This window comes from Penicillium samsonianum, assembly GCF_028829775.1.
Source record: "Penicillium samsonianum strain IBT 33392 chromosome Unknown utg000007l_segment0_segment0, whole genome shotgun sequence".
Classification (NCBI taxonomy): Eukaryota; Fungi; Ascomycota; class Eurotiomycetes; order Eurotiales; family Aspergillaceae; genus Penicillium; species Penicillium samsonianum.
Window position 1 is genome coordinate 834,671 of NW_026643265.1, and position 13,594 is coordinate 848,264.

Here is a 13,594-nt window from a genome sequence, read left to right on the forward strand (position 1 = left end):
GCCTTATCGCTCGCCGCCTTTCTGATACGTCACCCACTCTGTTCTCGCGACCTAACTCACATCTGAACCACCCATTTCATTCAATCTTGACAAATTGTGCTCATTTTCAGAGCGCTTCCTACGGTTATATTTTTCACGTCCCAACAGTCATCATGGCATCGGACCTGGACCAGCTCATTGAAATGGGCTTCGACAAAGAGCGCGCCCAGCTCGCAGTGACGACGACTGGTGGCTGTAAGTTTCTGCCCTTTCCGCCGATATCCACATTGATGTATCTCTGACTAGCTGAATAGTGCAAGGTGCACTGCAGTGGCTCGAAGACAACCAAGACAAGTCATTGGAGGAGATCCAGACACAAGCGAAAGAGGCAGAAGACGAAGAGGGCCCCGCACTTCAACCGGGCGAACAACCACGCAGCTTAGTATGCAACGAGTGCGGCAAGAAGTTCCGAGGCCAGTCACAGGCCGAGTTCCACGCATCAAAGTCTGGACATGTTGATTTTGCTGAGTCTACGGAGGAGATTGCTCCGTTGACCGAGGAGCAGAAGAAGCAGAGACTGGCAGAGCTGCGGGAGAAGCTTGCGGCGAAGCGCGCAGGGCTCTCAGATCAGGACAAGATTGACAAGAAGAAGAATGAGGTGTGTATCTCTAATCTTAGTCCCGTCAATCTAGTGACTAGGAGTATTTTGCTGACTTTTATTACCAGGAAATCCGAAGGAAGAGCACCAAGGAAAGTCAAGATGCCAAGGAGGACCTCGAGCGGAAGCAACAGTTGAAGGAGGCAGCCAAGAAGAAGAAGGAGAAGCAGGATGAAATCGATGCCAAGAAGCGCATCAAGGCAAAAATCGAGGCCGATAAGGAGGAGCGTCGATTGAAGGCAGAGAAGCAGCGAGCTGAGCGTGCCGGTGTGGCTCCTCCTCCCCAGCCCGCCGCCGCCCCGGCACCCACTTCCTCCGGTCCCGCTACATCTAAACCTGCCTCCGCCTATACGGAAACTCGGTTGCGATTCCAGTCATCCCAGGGTAACATCATGAAGACACTGCCCGTTGACACCACGTTGTTTGAGGTTGCCGCCGCGTTGAGGGAACAGGATGGGATCGAGGTCCAGAGCTTCGTGCAGACCTTCCCCAAGAAGGTGTTTGATAATGAGTTCTTCGGAGAGACTTTGAAGGAACTAGGACTTGTGCCTAGTGCCAGTCTCGTCATCCAATGATTGATGCCATACCCTCCCTTATCCCAAAGGATAGATAGCTTTTACAAAGAATGAGAAATGAGATGAAAGCCCGAAGTATAGCCTCCAAAGGTAAATAACATCCCAATTAGTCCCCAACTATCCCTAAATAGTAATGTGTTTTGTTTACTTGCATCCCGAGGTTGACTTGGCTCATCCATTGAAGCTCTAATCTTTATCTTATCGCGTTATCGTCATGTGATGTCGCGATGAGCCGCGTCCGTCTCGGTGCCTGACAACGCGCTCGACACGCCGTCATTACATCTCTAATATCAAACTCGACACTCATTCACAACAAAACATGCCAGCGTGAGACTCAATACCCAGGACCCGGAAATTGTCATATCCCATGGAATCGAGCACTGATAGTGATAATCTCAGCGTTGGTGACCAACATCGCGGTGGTGCGGGATCTATAATGATGCCGAACGCTCCAGGAGCCGCCACAGCAAACCCATTCGAGGAACCCCAACGCCGCATCAGCGAATACACCGCACAGGAAATTGCAACACTACAAGCCCGTCTGGATAAGAAATTGGGACCCGAATACATCTCTGCGCGACCTGGTGCTGCGGGGCAGAAAGTGCACTATCTCTCCGCGGACAAATGCATTAACCTTGCGAATGAGGTGTTTGGATTCAATGGCTGGTCCAGCTCGATTCAGACGATTCAGATTGATTTCGTGCGTTGATCATACGCTTATCAACTACTTCAGGTTTGACTAACGCTTATCAGGTTGAAGAGAATCAAAACACCGGCAAGATCAGCCTGGGACTTTCAGTCATTATGAGAGTCACCCTGAGGGATGGAACCTTCCATGAGGTAAAGGAATCTCTTCGGGATATAAATTTTTGGTGGGTTGTTGTGTTAACTCCAGCCCTCTTCTAGGATATTGGCTACGGGCATATCGAGAACTGCAAGGGCAAGGCCGCAGCGTTTGAAAAGGCCAAGAAAGAAGGCACAACAGATGCTTTGAAGCGTGCATTGAGGAACTTCGGCAACGTGCTGGGTAACTGTATCTATGACAAGGATTATGTGGCCAAGGTGACTAAAGTTAAGGCAGCGCCTGTAAGGTCCCCGATGTCCTCCAATTTGCCATGCGCCATGCTGACTATCAAATAGGGAAGATGGGACGTTGAAGATCTTCATCGCCACCCTGACTTCGCGCCACCCGCCAAGAAACAGCTGCCTCCACCAAAACGTGCACCCGAAGAGGATGATCTACCTCTTCCTCGTCCTATACATCAAGCGAGAGGCAATAATCCTGGGAATAATACTTCTTTCGAAGGGGATGGAGAGTTTGGCAGTATGTGTAAAAAAAACCACAACCTTGAACCTTGGCTAATGATCTCTAGGTGACCTGTTTGATGAAGCCGATTTCGGGGTAGCTGAGACCGATATAGGCAATCCCGATGAGATCATAATAGATACAGAGACCCATCGAGAACAGCAGCGCCCTGTGCCAACGAACGGTTTAGCGCCTCAGCGAGGACCGCCTGCTCGAGCAGGATTTAACCCCGCTGTCGTAACACCATCAAAACCAGAGCGATGGAACGGCTCGGGCCAAGCGGGACGACCTAATCCCCTAAATGCGCGACAGAACCCATCGGCTATCCCATCTCCAGCCGCGGTACAGGCTCGACCAATGGCCGCTCAAGGTCCTGCTCAAAATCTTGCAAACCCCAGACCATCAGTCCCACCACAGCAACCAGTTGGTCAGAATGCTCCACAAAACAACATCGCCCAGCCTCCGATCAAAAAGGACCCCGGCCCAGGGGGATTTCAGGGAAACCAGGACATGAACCCACCACATGGCACACCATCAACGGGTTTCTATTCTGCCAGAGCAGTAGACCTGCTCCGTGAAAATCCAAACTCCGTCCCGTCGGGAGCACCTCAATTCGATCCACACGCAGAGAGTCCCTCCATCCGCAAGACGGCTGGTGTAGACCATACCAAAAGCATTCCTATTGCTAGGCCGATGCTGTCGAGTGCCTCTCCAGCACCACCAACAAATAACAACAACACACGCGATTTTGTCAATCCCGCAACTGATCTGCAGCGCAGAGTCGGTGCTCCTGGCGGTGGAGTCAGCAGTCCGGTCAGCAGAGGCCCTTCTGTCTCATCGTATCGACCATTGACCCGGCCCAACGTTGACCAAAGGAGCGTTTCCAACCCGGCCGTAATGAATCGAGGCAGTGTGCCACCCCAGCAGAATCTTAACGGAAAACGGCCTCCATTGGTGGACGTCACCAATGCCGATGCTACACCTGGCACATATCCAGGGGTCCCGGCACCCGGTCCAAACGACCCAAAAAGGCCCCGGGTCTCGGATGTTGACTCCTCTGGGCCTTCTTCTGGGCCTCGTCCACCAAGCCAGTAATGAACATGATCTGATTTGTCTTTTTTTGCCCTCAAGGAGGGTGCATTACCGCGCAATTTCCAACCACAAGCGTTTTCATCGAATTTTTTTTTGTCTTCACGTCTGGCCGACGGCGTCATGATATGGTTATCACGGCCGGGAAGTATGGTAGGCGTTCCGGAGTGCTTAAAGCCAATGGATCCATAGGATCCTGGCGGGGGAAACCAGATGAGTTAACTGGATATTGATACATTCTTTCACATTGGCATATTTTATTTTTGTTATCCTAAAACGAGCCTGGAGCATGCTGGACTTCAGGGACACAATTGCAGGATTAGATCCCGGGTTTATATCGCAGAAATATCAATCATATCAAAACTTAAATATATAAATAACCCACCTAGCTCCCGGCACCAACAATTGACAATTGACATCATCCATGATACCAAAGTACGAACAGGGATTGGAAAACTCGATCCTCCCAAGCTTGATGCCAAGAAACCGGTACAACAAAAGCAAAAAAGCAGAAAGTCTACCCGGATCTTCTGTCCCTTTTGTTCCTTCTGTCCCTTCTCCTGCCGTGCTCCGAGAGCTAGCGCGAGAGTCCAGGGTGAATCCAGGACCAATCGTAAAGGACAGCAATTATGCAGACCTTGGCATCAAAGCCACGAATCCCCCAAACACCCGGGTGTTTCCCTATGCATAGCAAGCCCACAGCACCGGGTGACAATTTCCGATATCCGCGTTGTCGGTACGCTAGCATTAGCGGATTGATGTATTAGCTCAAGAAAAAAAAAAAGGTCTAAGCCTAGTGAACAGCTCTCACTTCAAGTGATTTGGGATTGGCGGGTTGGTGCCTAGATCTGTGCCTGTAGGACGGTCACCAAAAAAAGAGGGCGGAATTTCTCAAGGGTGCGGCTCGATTTGGTCTTTTTGGTCTTTTGGTCCTTTTGCTTTTTTCTTTTTATCAAATTTTTCTTTTCCTTTCTAGTTTGCATTGCGCATCCTTTTGTCCCCGGGGGTGATTGTCAAGTGCCGCCACGAGTTGATAGATCGGCGTCTGTTCTCCGGTTTCCTGCTTTCGCGGTTCTTGAAGGGTATTCTGCGCTGTCTGCGATGGGTAGTAGACCAGGGTCTTTGGCTTGATGCTTGGGCGAAGGTGAATGCCACATATCATTGTATGAATTGGTATATTTAAAGAAGAATGGATATCCGCGCCCATCGAGAGATAATATCGCTTTCCACTGCCAAATTTTGCTACTCATAGACCTTATTCGTGACAAAATGACTTCTTTGATTGGTCTTTGCTGGACCTATACTCCAGAAGCAAACCCTGTCCTTGCCGGTCTTGGTCTTGTCCTCTTTGCTCTGGTCTCGGTTGTTCTATACCTGAGACCCAGTCGAGGATGCAGGCATACCGCAGACTTGACAATTACACAAGTGAGAAGCTCGAGTAGACTTTGACAGTATTTTCTAACCTCTCTAGGGAAACATGATCAACATCCCCACCTGGAAAAGATCCTATGGCCTGGATATACAGCAGCCCTATAGGCGTCGCTCGTATGGGTTCGAAGGTAAGTAAGCTTGTTTCTAATCTACCAGAGACATGTCTGACTGAATTTAATTGGAATTTAGATATGTAAATGGGAAAATACGAGGCAAGGCACAAGGTCCTCGTGCGGTGGGAGTGGCATTAATGACACGGAAAAGGAGACTGATTGGATGACAGGGTATAACTAGGATCTCCATAGGAAACCATTTATATTTCATGGCTCATGATTCAGGCAAATAACCAACCTTGGAATTTTGATATGTCTCGTGCTGAAATTCACCCTGGAAAAATCCAGGCACATCCTGGTACCGTATTACAACTTCAACATATCACAAAGAGAAAAATCTATCTAGGTAGCAAATTTCCTAGTTCAGTGAGCACCGCACCGCGCACATCACACATCACGTCAAATCTACACATGTCGATATTGATATAGACCGTTACGTACTTTGGCCAGACCATTCTGTACTTCCCGCCGGATGTCGCCTCATCTTCCCCGATCGAACTACCGGGTTTGAACGTGCCGAAAACAGTTCCTGACCGCTGTAGCCGCATCTAGGGACAGTGGATCAGAGAAAAAAAGCCAAACAAGAAAAGGCAAAAGGACCCTGACAGGTCTATTTAGGTGCAAAGGTCCTAGAAACGGCCGGAACGGGGAGCGTGTTCCCCGACAAATCATGCATTTTGGATATAGGATCTACCCGACTTGTTAAAAACTTATGTGCAATATTAGTCTATGTTGTAGGCGGATGCATAATCTGAAAGCGTTTGCTTTTTTTCTTTATAGTTTGGTAGATTTGCGCCGTGCGGTGATTGATAGAGTAGTGTGATAGATCATTTTTACCCCCCTTTACTTGTTTCTTGCCCTGAATTATATTATATCATGTTATTCTTTGTGTTTTTTTCTCTTTCTGTTACGTCACTATTATAAAAAGTAGAATTGTACTCTGTACTTTTGAATATATTGCGATCAAGCCTTTCCCTTACATGTATTGCTTGTAAAGACCGAAGCACCTCTCCAACGTCTCAAGGCCACGTATCAAAAGACCGCTGTGAAGACAAGATCTTCCAGATGTATCATATTTTCAAAGAATATGCGAGCGAGGTGTTCACAACATATGCATTTGGCGATTGTTTTCATTTTCTTGACGATCAGAATTTCGATCATGATTATTTTGGGTCCATGGACAAGTACTCTTCGCTGACGCATGTTTTTTGCCATTCTCCCTCGTGGTGAGACTCGTTGATGCGTCCCCAGCGTAGTTCTTGTGAACCTTCATTCTTAATTTGATAGTTATGGCGGAGAAGCAGATGGTATATCGGGGCGTTCCTCTAGTAATGATTATCATACTATGAAGCTTTCCTACTGACAGTTAATAATACATATAACAGTGGTGGCTGAGCCCTGTTCGCGCAATTAGGGCATCTTTCACGCAGATATCTAAGGCTGAGACCATAGTCTCAGTTCTTCGGAAGTTCATAGTTGTACCAATGAGCGCGAACACTGGGGTGAAATAATCACTTAATCGTGAAACTACTTACCAATTATCACTGATTCTTCCAATGGTGTAGAACTCCGAGGCCGATTCCACCCTATCACAAATAATATATATAAAAGTCCCCAACGTCTCTCCGACCAGGATGACCCGATCGGGTAATCAGGGCACCCGCGTCTAGACCGAATCGGGTGTTTGCATGTACCTTTTCGATGTGGAGCCCATACAAAAGGTACATCAGGTACGGCCGCTTGATCGGCCTTGGCACGGGTAATCAATTTCTCTGGGGGTAATCAACAGCCCTGTCGATTGGCTTCAAGATCGGAGCCGGGGGGATGAAGTAGTATATCATTCCTCTTTCCAGGGGTATAACGGATTGAGAAATTGAGAAATGTATATATAGTCTTGCGAACCCTTTATATCCGAACTATACTACCTCTTCAATATCATCTCTGATTATAGAGGCCTTTCGAAATCCTAAATGGCCCGCACCGTCCTGATTACCGGCTGTTCCGACGGTGGCCTCGGAGCCTCCCTCGCCCTCGCCTTCCACGCCGCCGGTCTAAAGGTCTACGCCACGGCCCGGAACCCCTCCAAACTAGACCAAGTCACATCTGCCGGCATCGAAACTCTCACGCTGGATGTGCTGTCTAGCGAGTCGATCAAGAACGCCGTGAATAAGCTTCCCAATCTCGACATCTTGGTCAACAATGCCGGCGCCGAGTATCTCATGCCCGTAGCCGACGTGGACATCGCCGACGCTAAACGCTTATTCGACTTGAACGTCTGGAGTTATATCGAGGTCACGCAGGCGTTCTTGCCTCTGCTGCTAAAGAGTCCCCATGGCGGTTTGATCGTCAACCAGTCCTCTGTGGGCTCTGTCGCCGTACTGCCATTCCAGGGCGTGTACACGGCATCCAAGGCCGCTATTGCCATGCTGTCTGACACCCTGCGGCTCGAGCTGGGCATTTTGGGGATCACTGTTGTCGACTTGAAGACTGGGGTGGTGCGCTCCAACCTGATCAAGAACCAAAAGGAGGCAAAGCCGCCAACTCTTCCAGAGAATTCGATCTATTATCCAGCGCGCGAGGTGGTAGAGAAGGCATTGAGTCAGGATGCTTTTGCTGAAGGAGGGATGCCGACTCTGCAGTGGGCAACGGCTGTGGTGGGTGATTTGCTGAAGAAGAAGCCGCCCCATGTTATCTGGAGGGGAGGGCAGGCCTGGATTGTGAGGCTGATTAGCGTTCTGCCATTTGGGACGTTTGATGGGATGCTGAAGAAGTTGACGGGGTTGGATGTCGTGGAGCAGATTATGAAGGTTGGAGCATGAGGGTATTGAGAGGGATTTGCTGGTCCATTTTGAACTGCTATCGTTGATGCTCGTGCCTGACGTATCCAAGTATATATTCCACCCTATGGAACAACCGCCTTCCTAGTCCTATAATGTACACTAGCTCCACACTGTAAGAGGGCCTGCACGCCTTCTTCAAACCCGATATCGACCGCAATATGCAGCGGCGTGCGCCCGCCACTATCATAAGCATCAATTAGCCCCTGGTAGCCCACGCAATAATCCAACAGAATTTTCAATATCGCCTCGCGGCGATGAGTAACCGCAGAATGTAGCACCGAGCGGCCCTGGTGATCGACCTTGTCTATACGCGCCCCATGCGTAAGCAGCATCGAGACAACGTCTTCGTGGCCGCCGATCGTCGCATGGATTAAGGGCGTGAACCCATCGAAGTCGATCTCGTCGCAGTCGATATCATGCTGGAGAAGAACGTGCATGATCCTGTGGTGCCCCTTCTGCGCGGCTATATGAAGCGCGGAAAGACAGTCCGAGTCTGCGTCGTCGGCTTTTGTTATCCCCGGAAGGACTGCGCTGGCGCTACTAGTACTAGCGGGCGTTGACTTATTTGTTAGCGCTTTGGGTGGGAAGTTTGTGTCGAAATTATCTGGTGTAGTTCTGTGAGTGCTGCTGCTTCCGCCTGTGCTTGCCAGGGGACTTGATTGCTTAGAGTTGGAGCCTCGATCGCTGCCAAATAGGGCATTCTCAGCGGAATAGTTGTTAAATATGCCCTGTGACGGACCTGCAAGGAGATCTGCTAGACTCGAGTCCCTCAAATCGTCCATGTTTATGAAATTTTGGATGCCGATCAGTCCATTGGCGCCGCCTTGTAGACAGTTGACGCCAAACCCGAGGGGCCCCGGGGATTTAACAGGGCTCGGGTGTATCGGCCAGGTTCCAGTCGAGAACTTGAAAATGTCAGGTGGGCCATCGGTCGCCGAGATGGGTGTTTCTAAGCTTTGTTTGGGTGGTTGGTCTGAGGTGGCCTTTGGCTGGCTCCGCCGTTCTGGAGAGCTGATCAGTATACAGGTTTCCGATGAGCCGGGATATCAACCTGGTCGACTGGCTACTTACGACGGAACCTTCGTTGAGCCAAGCGATTCTGTACACGACGATGCTCAAGGGTATTGCCCCTTTTTTTCGCCTCCATCGTCTATGTAGTTTTCATGTGCGGGGGAAGTCAACGTTTCACCTAAGGATTTCTTTTCGCAAGGTGTATTTAGTTAATGAAGTGAATAAAAAGAACAAAGGACAGCACAAGGCCAAAGTACCTTGACATTATCCATGTCCACTAGTTAGCAGACTTAGTGCTTATCTCATCGTATTCCACGCCGGCCATTCTATACACCATCTTAATTGCAATAAATTACATCTATATCAACCAAGGCAGTCTACAATGACTCTTTCTGATTACCTATTACCTTTTAGGTAATACCTTATAAAGCCTTCTTACGGAGTGTCAAGATTCTTAGTTCGTCCTGTTGTGAACCCGAGTAGATCTATAGTCTTGATGCACAAATTTGGTTCAAGTAAAAGCAGCCAATTCCCTAAAAGGTCAGAGATGCGCTTCCAGAGCTCATTCAGCACCATTGATACGCACTTGTGTATTGTGTGAGATCGGGATCAAGTCGACAACCTTTCGCCCTGACTACATGTCTGACTCCACAGCTTGTGTTTTCCTTCAGCTCTGTGGGACGAACCGCCTACATTTATATCGAGTGAAATAAAAAAACAATAAGTTGATAAGTATTTGGTTAATCATACAAAGCCCATTAAACGATCATTGAACTTTCGCTTTTGAACATTTGAACAACTGAAATAGGAACACCATTCAGCCAGGAAAAGCGAAGGATCTCAAAGCTCAACCAGGCCAGAAAAAAGATGAAAACAACACTGAAGTAGAGACCATAGATGACTAGAGCTGGCTGAGGCTAGTAGAAGAAGAAATCCACTGAAACTCAGACTCTGGAACTTGGATGCTGTTAGCTAGCGGCGAGAAGGTCGGTTGGAAAGGAATGCACCAGCACTCTTCGACTTGGGCTGGGGAATTGTGGCAGGGTCAGGCATCGAGAACAGTCGACCTGGAGCTTGCTCAGAAGCTGGACCACTGGATTGACTCATGGAGCTCAAAGCACGGTTTGTAACGTCCCACGAGGGCCGATTCTCAGTGTTAGCATGCTGTGCAGAAACAGTACGAATGTGGGCTGCTGAAACATCCCGCAAGGTGGTTGGCTCATAGGGGGAGGGAGCAGGACCAATCACGCGGGGTTTGTATGGCGCAGGGCCGATTGTACGAACGCCGGTTGACTGAATATCCGGTTGCTTCAGTATGTTCGGATGGGTTGCGCTCAACCCCCGAGTCGTGGTCTGGGATCGCACCGCATTAGGTTCAATAAAGCTGTTAGCATTGGAAGTGACAGGGCCTACAGGTCCTGCAAAGATCGAATCGTTAAGGGTCTGTGGCTTTTTCGTTGCCTCCTTTGGACGTGACACCAGAGCAGGAGTAACCTGAACAGACGCATCGGAGGTAGTGGTCTTTTTGGGAATTTCCAGTGGACGAAGTACCGGAACAGGGACCACACGCTGCGGTTGGAGGGGCGCGGCGAGTTTGTCCGAGACCTGAAGGGATTCGAACTGCGAAATAATGTCGGAACTCTCACTCCTGGTTGGCGAGAGGCCGGGCACACGTACCTTGTGCGCGCGTTTATCAGCAGACGGGGGTGAGTTTGAGCTAGACGAAGGTGGGGGCGGCGATCGGTGCCCCTCAAAGGGGGTAAGATCGCGCCGGGCAGCCAAAGGAACTTCAACAGTGTTAGTTCCTTGCTGCGATGTTGAAAGATATTCCACAAGTGCAACCAGATTACCCAACCGACTTTGTATCTCCGAGGATGCAGGTGCTGCAGGTGGTGTATATGCTGTAGGGACCAACTGGAGCAATTTAGATTCAAGTATGCGTTCGATATCACGGGTAGTAGCCAAGTCTTGAGGCGAACGAATGTGTCTGCGGATGTCGCGAAGTTCTTCAATAATCTGCGGACCATAGATACCGAAGCCGTCAAGTTCTTGACTCTGATCATTGCGGCGAGATAGGGTTTCTGGGATCTCATTGCTCGTTGTTTTGGGGGCAATGACTTCGTCAATGCTCTTGGTTGGCACCAACTCCCCGGCCTTCTCGGCAAACTTGAGACCTACCAATTCCGCAGTACCTGGACTCTGGATGGCCACTGTCTTCAAACGGTGAGAGGCTTTTGTTGCTGCATTAACCGGGGAGTCATCCTCGCTCAGAAGATCTTGACACTGAGATTTCTGCTTGGGTTTCCCCTTCTGGCTAGCAGTAGAAACATTCTGCTTGCTGTCTTTGTTTTGGACGACCTTGGCGACGGGTGTCTTCTTAGCCTCGGCGAGGGGCATAGAGTGTTCGGATGAGATTGCTGCCTTGCTTGGAGGAGCCGTGCCCTTCTTGCGTGGCTGTTCGCCGGGCGAAACCTTCCATTGAATCTCATCCGCGGCGATTGCGACCACTGCTGGATAAGGAGCCTGGGAACCAGTCGCCATGTCTTTCGCCTTTCTGGACTTGGCGCTTTGTTGGACAGAAACGGAATGAGATGCCGGTGGTGTGGGGGCTTCCACTGGAGGGGGTTTATTATGTGGCTGAGAAGATTTGGGTGTATCAGGTTGGGCCTTGCGGGTTTTGAAGGATGCAGTCTTATCAAGAGGAACAACACGTGCTGGAGAGGGTGTTTCCACTAGATAAGGTCCAATATGGGGCTGAGAAATATTGGCTGCAGTAGCCTGGGCCTTGGATGTCGTCGACGGTGCCACTGGCGAGGATGCAGGCTTCGAAGGTGGAAGAATGCTCGCCGTCTTCTTCTTGGGTGTACCGGTCAGAGGCGTTTTGATCTTTGGTTCGTTGGGCGGAATGGGTTCCTGCGCAGATGCAGCATTCTGCATAGGAGCAGAGACGATTTTATCGATAGGCTTCTTGTACGTTTCAGTTGCTCGGCGAGATTGGAACAAGTTCATAAAGTCTTGTGGTTCGGAGATTCTAGTGGCGAAGTTGACCCTAATGAAGAAGTTAGCAAAGGAGTTTCGCCCAACGAAGTTTGATCACTTACGCTGGAGGCGGACGCTGGGGCCTGCTAGGGGCGGACGGGACTAAGAACGATGTCAGCGGTATTCTCTTTCTGTGCCCGTCAAAACGTACTGTGAATCTGCTCTTGGGCGTTGCCCCTGCCTTTGCCTTTGCTTCGTCCACGTCCTCTTCCTCGGTCACGAGCATCGTTGTCATCGTTGTTGCAGTTTAAGGCAGGGTCTAAATGAATGCTGGCCGACATTGTAGTCGAGCGACCGCGCGGTCCTGGGCGCCCTGAGCGACTCATATTTCCACGGAATGAGGCTCTGCAATTTCTCTTTCGTCAATTGGGATGATTTGAATGTCGGAGTAAATCAACTTCTTACCTTGCGAAAGCAAGAGGAAGATCAGCAGGTCCCATAGGGGGAGGGGGAACAAAGCCACCTCGTCCTCTCTTTCCCATGACACCACCACCGCGACCTGCAGATGGAGTTGGGTAGGGATGATTGGCGTAGGTTCGCGGCTGACTTCCATTGGGATGCAGCATGGCATGCAAATTAGCTCGGTGGGACTGGCCGGAATCTATGTCATCGAGTTCTTCCATTCCCGTGGTATCTCCGATCTCAGCATGCAAATCTGCGACAAAAGATTAGCACAAAGTCAGAGAGACCCAGGACCGTTTCGTCTTCAGCACTTACTTGCCCATTTGCTCAACTGAGCTTCATCTCTTTGATCAACAAGTCGCTTAGACTCAATGTCGGCAAGCTGTGCGCGAGCCTGATTTTTGATATCGGCAGTAGAAATCATTTCACGCCGGGCGGTTCCTAAGTCTGCCTGTTGAAACCATCAGTTAGAAAGGCCAGAGAAGAAGTAGTGAGAAAATAGATATTACCATTTGAAGGATTTGCATCTTGCGGAGATGCTCCGCAGATTCACTCATCTTGCCAGTGCGCTTCCCGCGGCGGGTGAAACGTCGATAACGGTAAAATGAGGTGATGGGACAAACTTATGTGACAAGTCGTTGTCAACGTGTCAACGTGTTACCGGGTGAGTATTGTGGTTTGGTTGACCAAAGCACGAAAGGTAAGAGCCGACTGAGGTAGAAAGAAGGTTAGAGCGTGGGAGGTGGTGTCTCCCAGAGAGAATGTACTTGCAGGTCGAAGCGGCCTCAGAGGCAAGGGCTCTTCGAACGAAGGACAGAGATGAGATAAGCTTTAAAAAAGCCCAAGCAAGGTCCCTAAGGGACAGACGACAACTGGGGATACTCCGAGGACTTGGGACTCTGCAAAGCGAAAGAGACAGACACTAAGCAGAGTTGTGCAAGAACTGTTAGAATCGCTGGGGGTTTCTAAGCGAGAGAAAACGAAGGGGAAAAAAACAGGGAAGGAGTAGTTGTAGATAGAAGGAAGAGGGAGGATAGGAAGAGGATAAATAAAGGAACGATCAGGGCCAGTTAGGATCAAAGACGCGACGCGTCTGTGAATGCGCAAACAATTGCTACTTTGGGCAGCGACGAGGCTGCATAGTGTGTTTC

General features: G+C 49.7%; 6 protein-coding genes across 6 annotated transcripts; 4 read left to right on the forward strand and 2 right to left on the reverse strand.

The window, feature by feature from the left end:
* Positions 1-39: 39 nt before the first annotated feature.
* Positions 40-1,287, forward strand: N7471_011133 (UBA and UBX domain-containing protein). Its single transcript, XM_057283852.1, has 3 exons — positions 40-234; positions 294-637; positions 706-1,287. Exons 1-3 carry the CDS (start codon positions 153-155, stop codon positions 1,210-1,212), a joined length of 933 nt encoding a protein of 310 aa, XP_057130118.1. The 5' UTR covers positions 40-152; the 3' UTR covers positions 1,213-1,287.
* A 196-nt stretch (positions 1,288-1,483) lies between these two features.
* N7471_011134 (RAD52 DNA repair protein RADC) lies at positions 1,484-3,613 on the forward strand (the record flags this gene model as incomplete). Its single annotated transcript, XM_057283853.1, has 5 exons — positions 1,484-1,912; positions 1,966-2,052; positions 2,119-2,298; positions 2,353-2,536; positions 2,586-3,613. The coding sequence occupies exons 1-5, from the start codon at positions 1,580-1,582 to the stop codon at positions 3,611-3,613; spliced, it is 1,812 nt and encodes a 603-aa protein (XP_057130119.1). The 5' UTR covers positions 1,484-1,579.
* A 1,263-nt stretch (positions 3,614-4,876) lies between these two features.
* On the forward strand, positions 4,877-5,235 carry N7471_011135 (uncharacterized protein; the record flags this gene model as incomplete). The annotated part of the gene is made up of 3 exons (XM_057283854.1): positions 4,877-5,032; positions 5,079-5,166; positions 5,228-5,235. The coding sequence occupies 3 exons, from the start codon at positions 4,877-4,879 to the stop codon at positions 5,233-5,235; spliced, it is 252 nt and encodes an 83-aa protein (XP_057130120.1).
* Positions 5,236-7,121: 1,886 nt separating this feature from the next.
* N7471_011136 (Short-chain dehydrogenase/reductase SDR) lies at positions 7,122-7,970 on the forward strand (the record flags this gene model as incomplete). Its single annotated transcript, XM_057283855.1, has 1 exon — positions 7,122-7,970. One exon carries the CDS (start codon positions 7,122-7,124, stop codon positions 7,968-7,970), a length of 849 nt encoding a protein of 282 aa, XP_057130121.1.
* Positions 7,971-8,053: 83 nt separating this feature from the next.
* N7471_011137 (ankyrin repeat domain-containing protein) lies at positions 8,054-9,216 on the reverse strand (the record flags this gene model as incomplete). Its single annotated transcript, XM_057283856.1, has 2 exons — positions 9,063-9,216; positions 8,054-8,994 (listed from the first exon to the last, which is right to left on the reverse strand). Exons 1-2 carry the CDS (start codon positions 9,136-9,138, stop codon positions 8,054-8,056), a joined length of 1,017 nt encoding a protein of 338 aa, XP_057130122.1. The 5' UTR covers positions 9,139-9,216.
* Positions 9,217-9,974: 758 nt separating this feature from the next.
* Positions 9,975-13,000, reverse strand: N7471_011138 (uncharacterized protein; the record flags this gene model as incomplete). Its single annotated transcript, XM_057283857.1, has 6 exons — positions 9,975-12,051; positions 12,104-12,143; positions 12,193-12,386; positions 12,447-12,696; positions 12,759-12,894; positions 12,953-13,000. The coding sequence occupies 6 exons, from the start codon at positions 12,998-13,000 to the stop codon at positions 9,975-9,977; spliced, it is 2,745 nt and encodes a 914-aa protein (XP_057130123.1).
* Positions 13,001-13,594: the final 594 nt, after the last annotated feature.

Coding starts and splice junctions, on each gene's coding strand:
- N7471_011133 (XM_057283852.1), top strand. CDS start 153: ATGGCATCGGACCTGGACCAGCTCATTGAAATGGGCTTCGACAAAGAG. Junction 235..293: donor AGTGACGACGACTGGTGGCT/GTAAGTTTCTGC, acceptor CTAGCTGAATAG/TGCAAGGTGCACTGCAGTGG. Junction 638..705: donor TTGACAAGAAGAAGAATGAG/GTGTGTATCTCT, acceptor TTTTATTACCAG/GAAATCCGAAGGAAGAGCAC.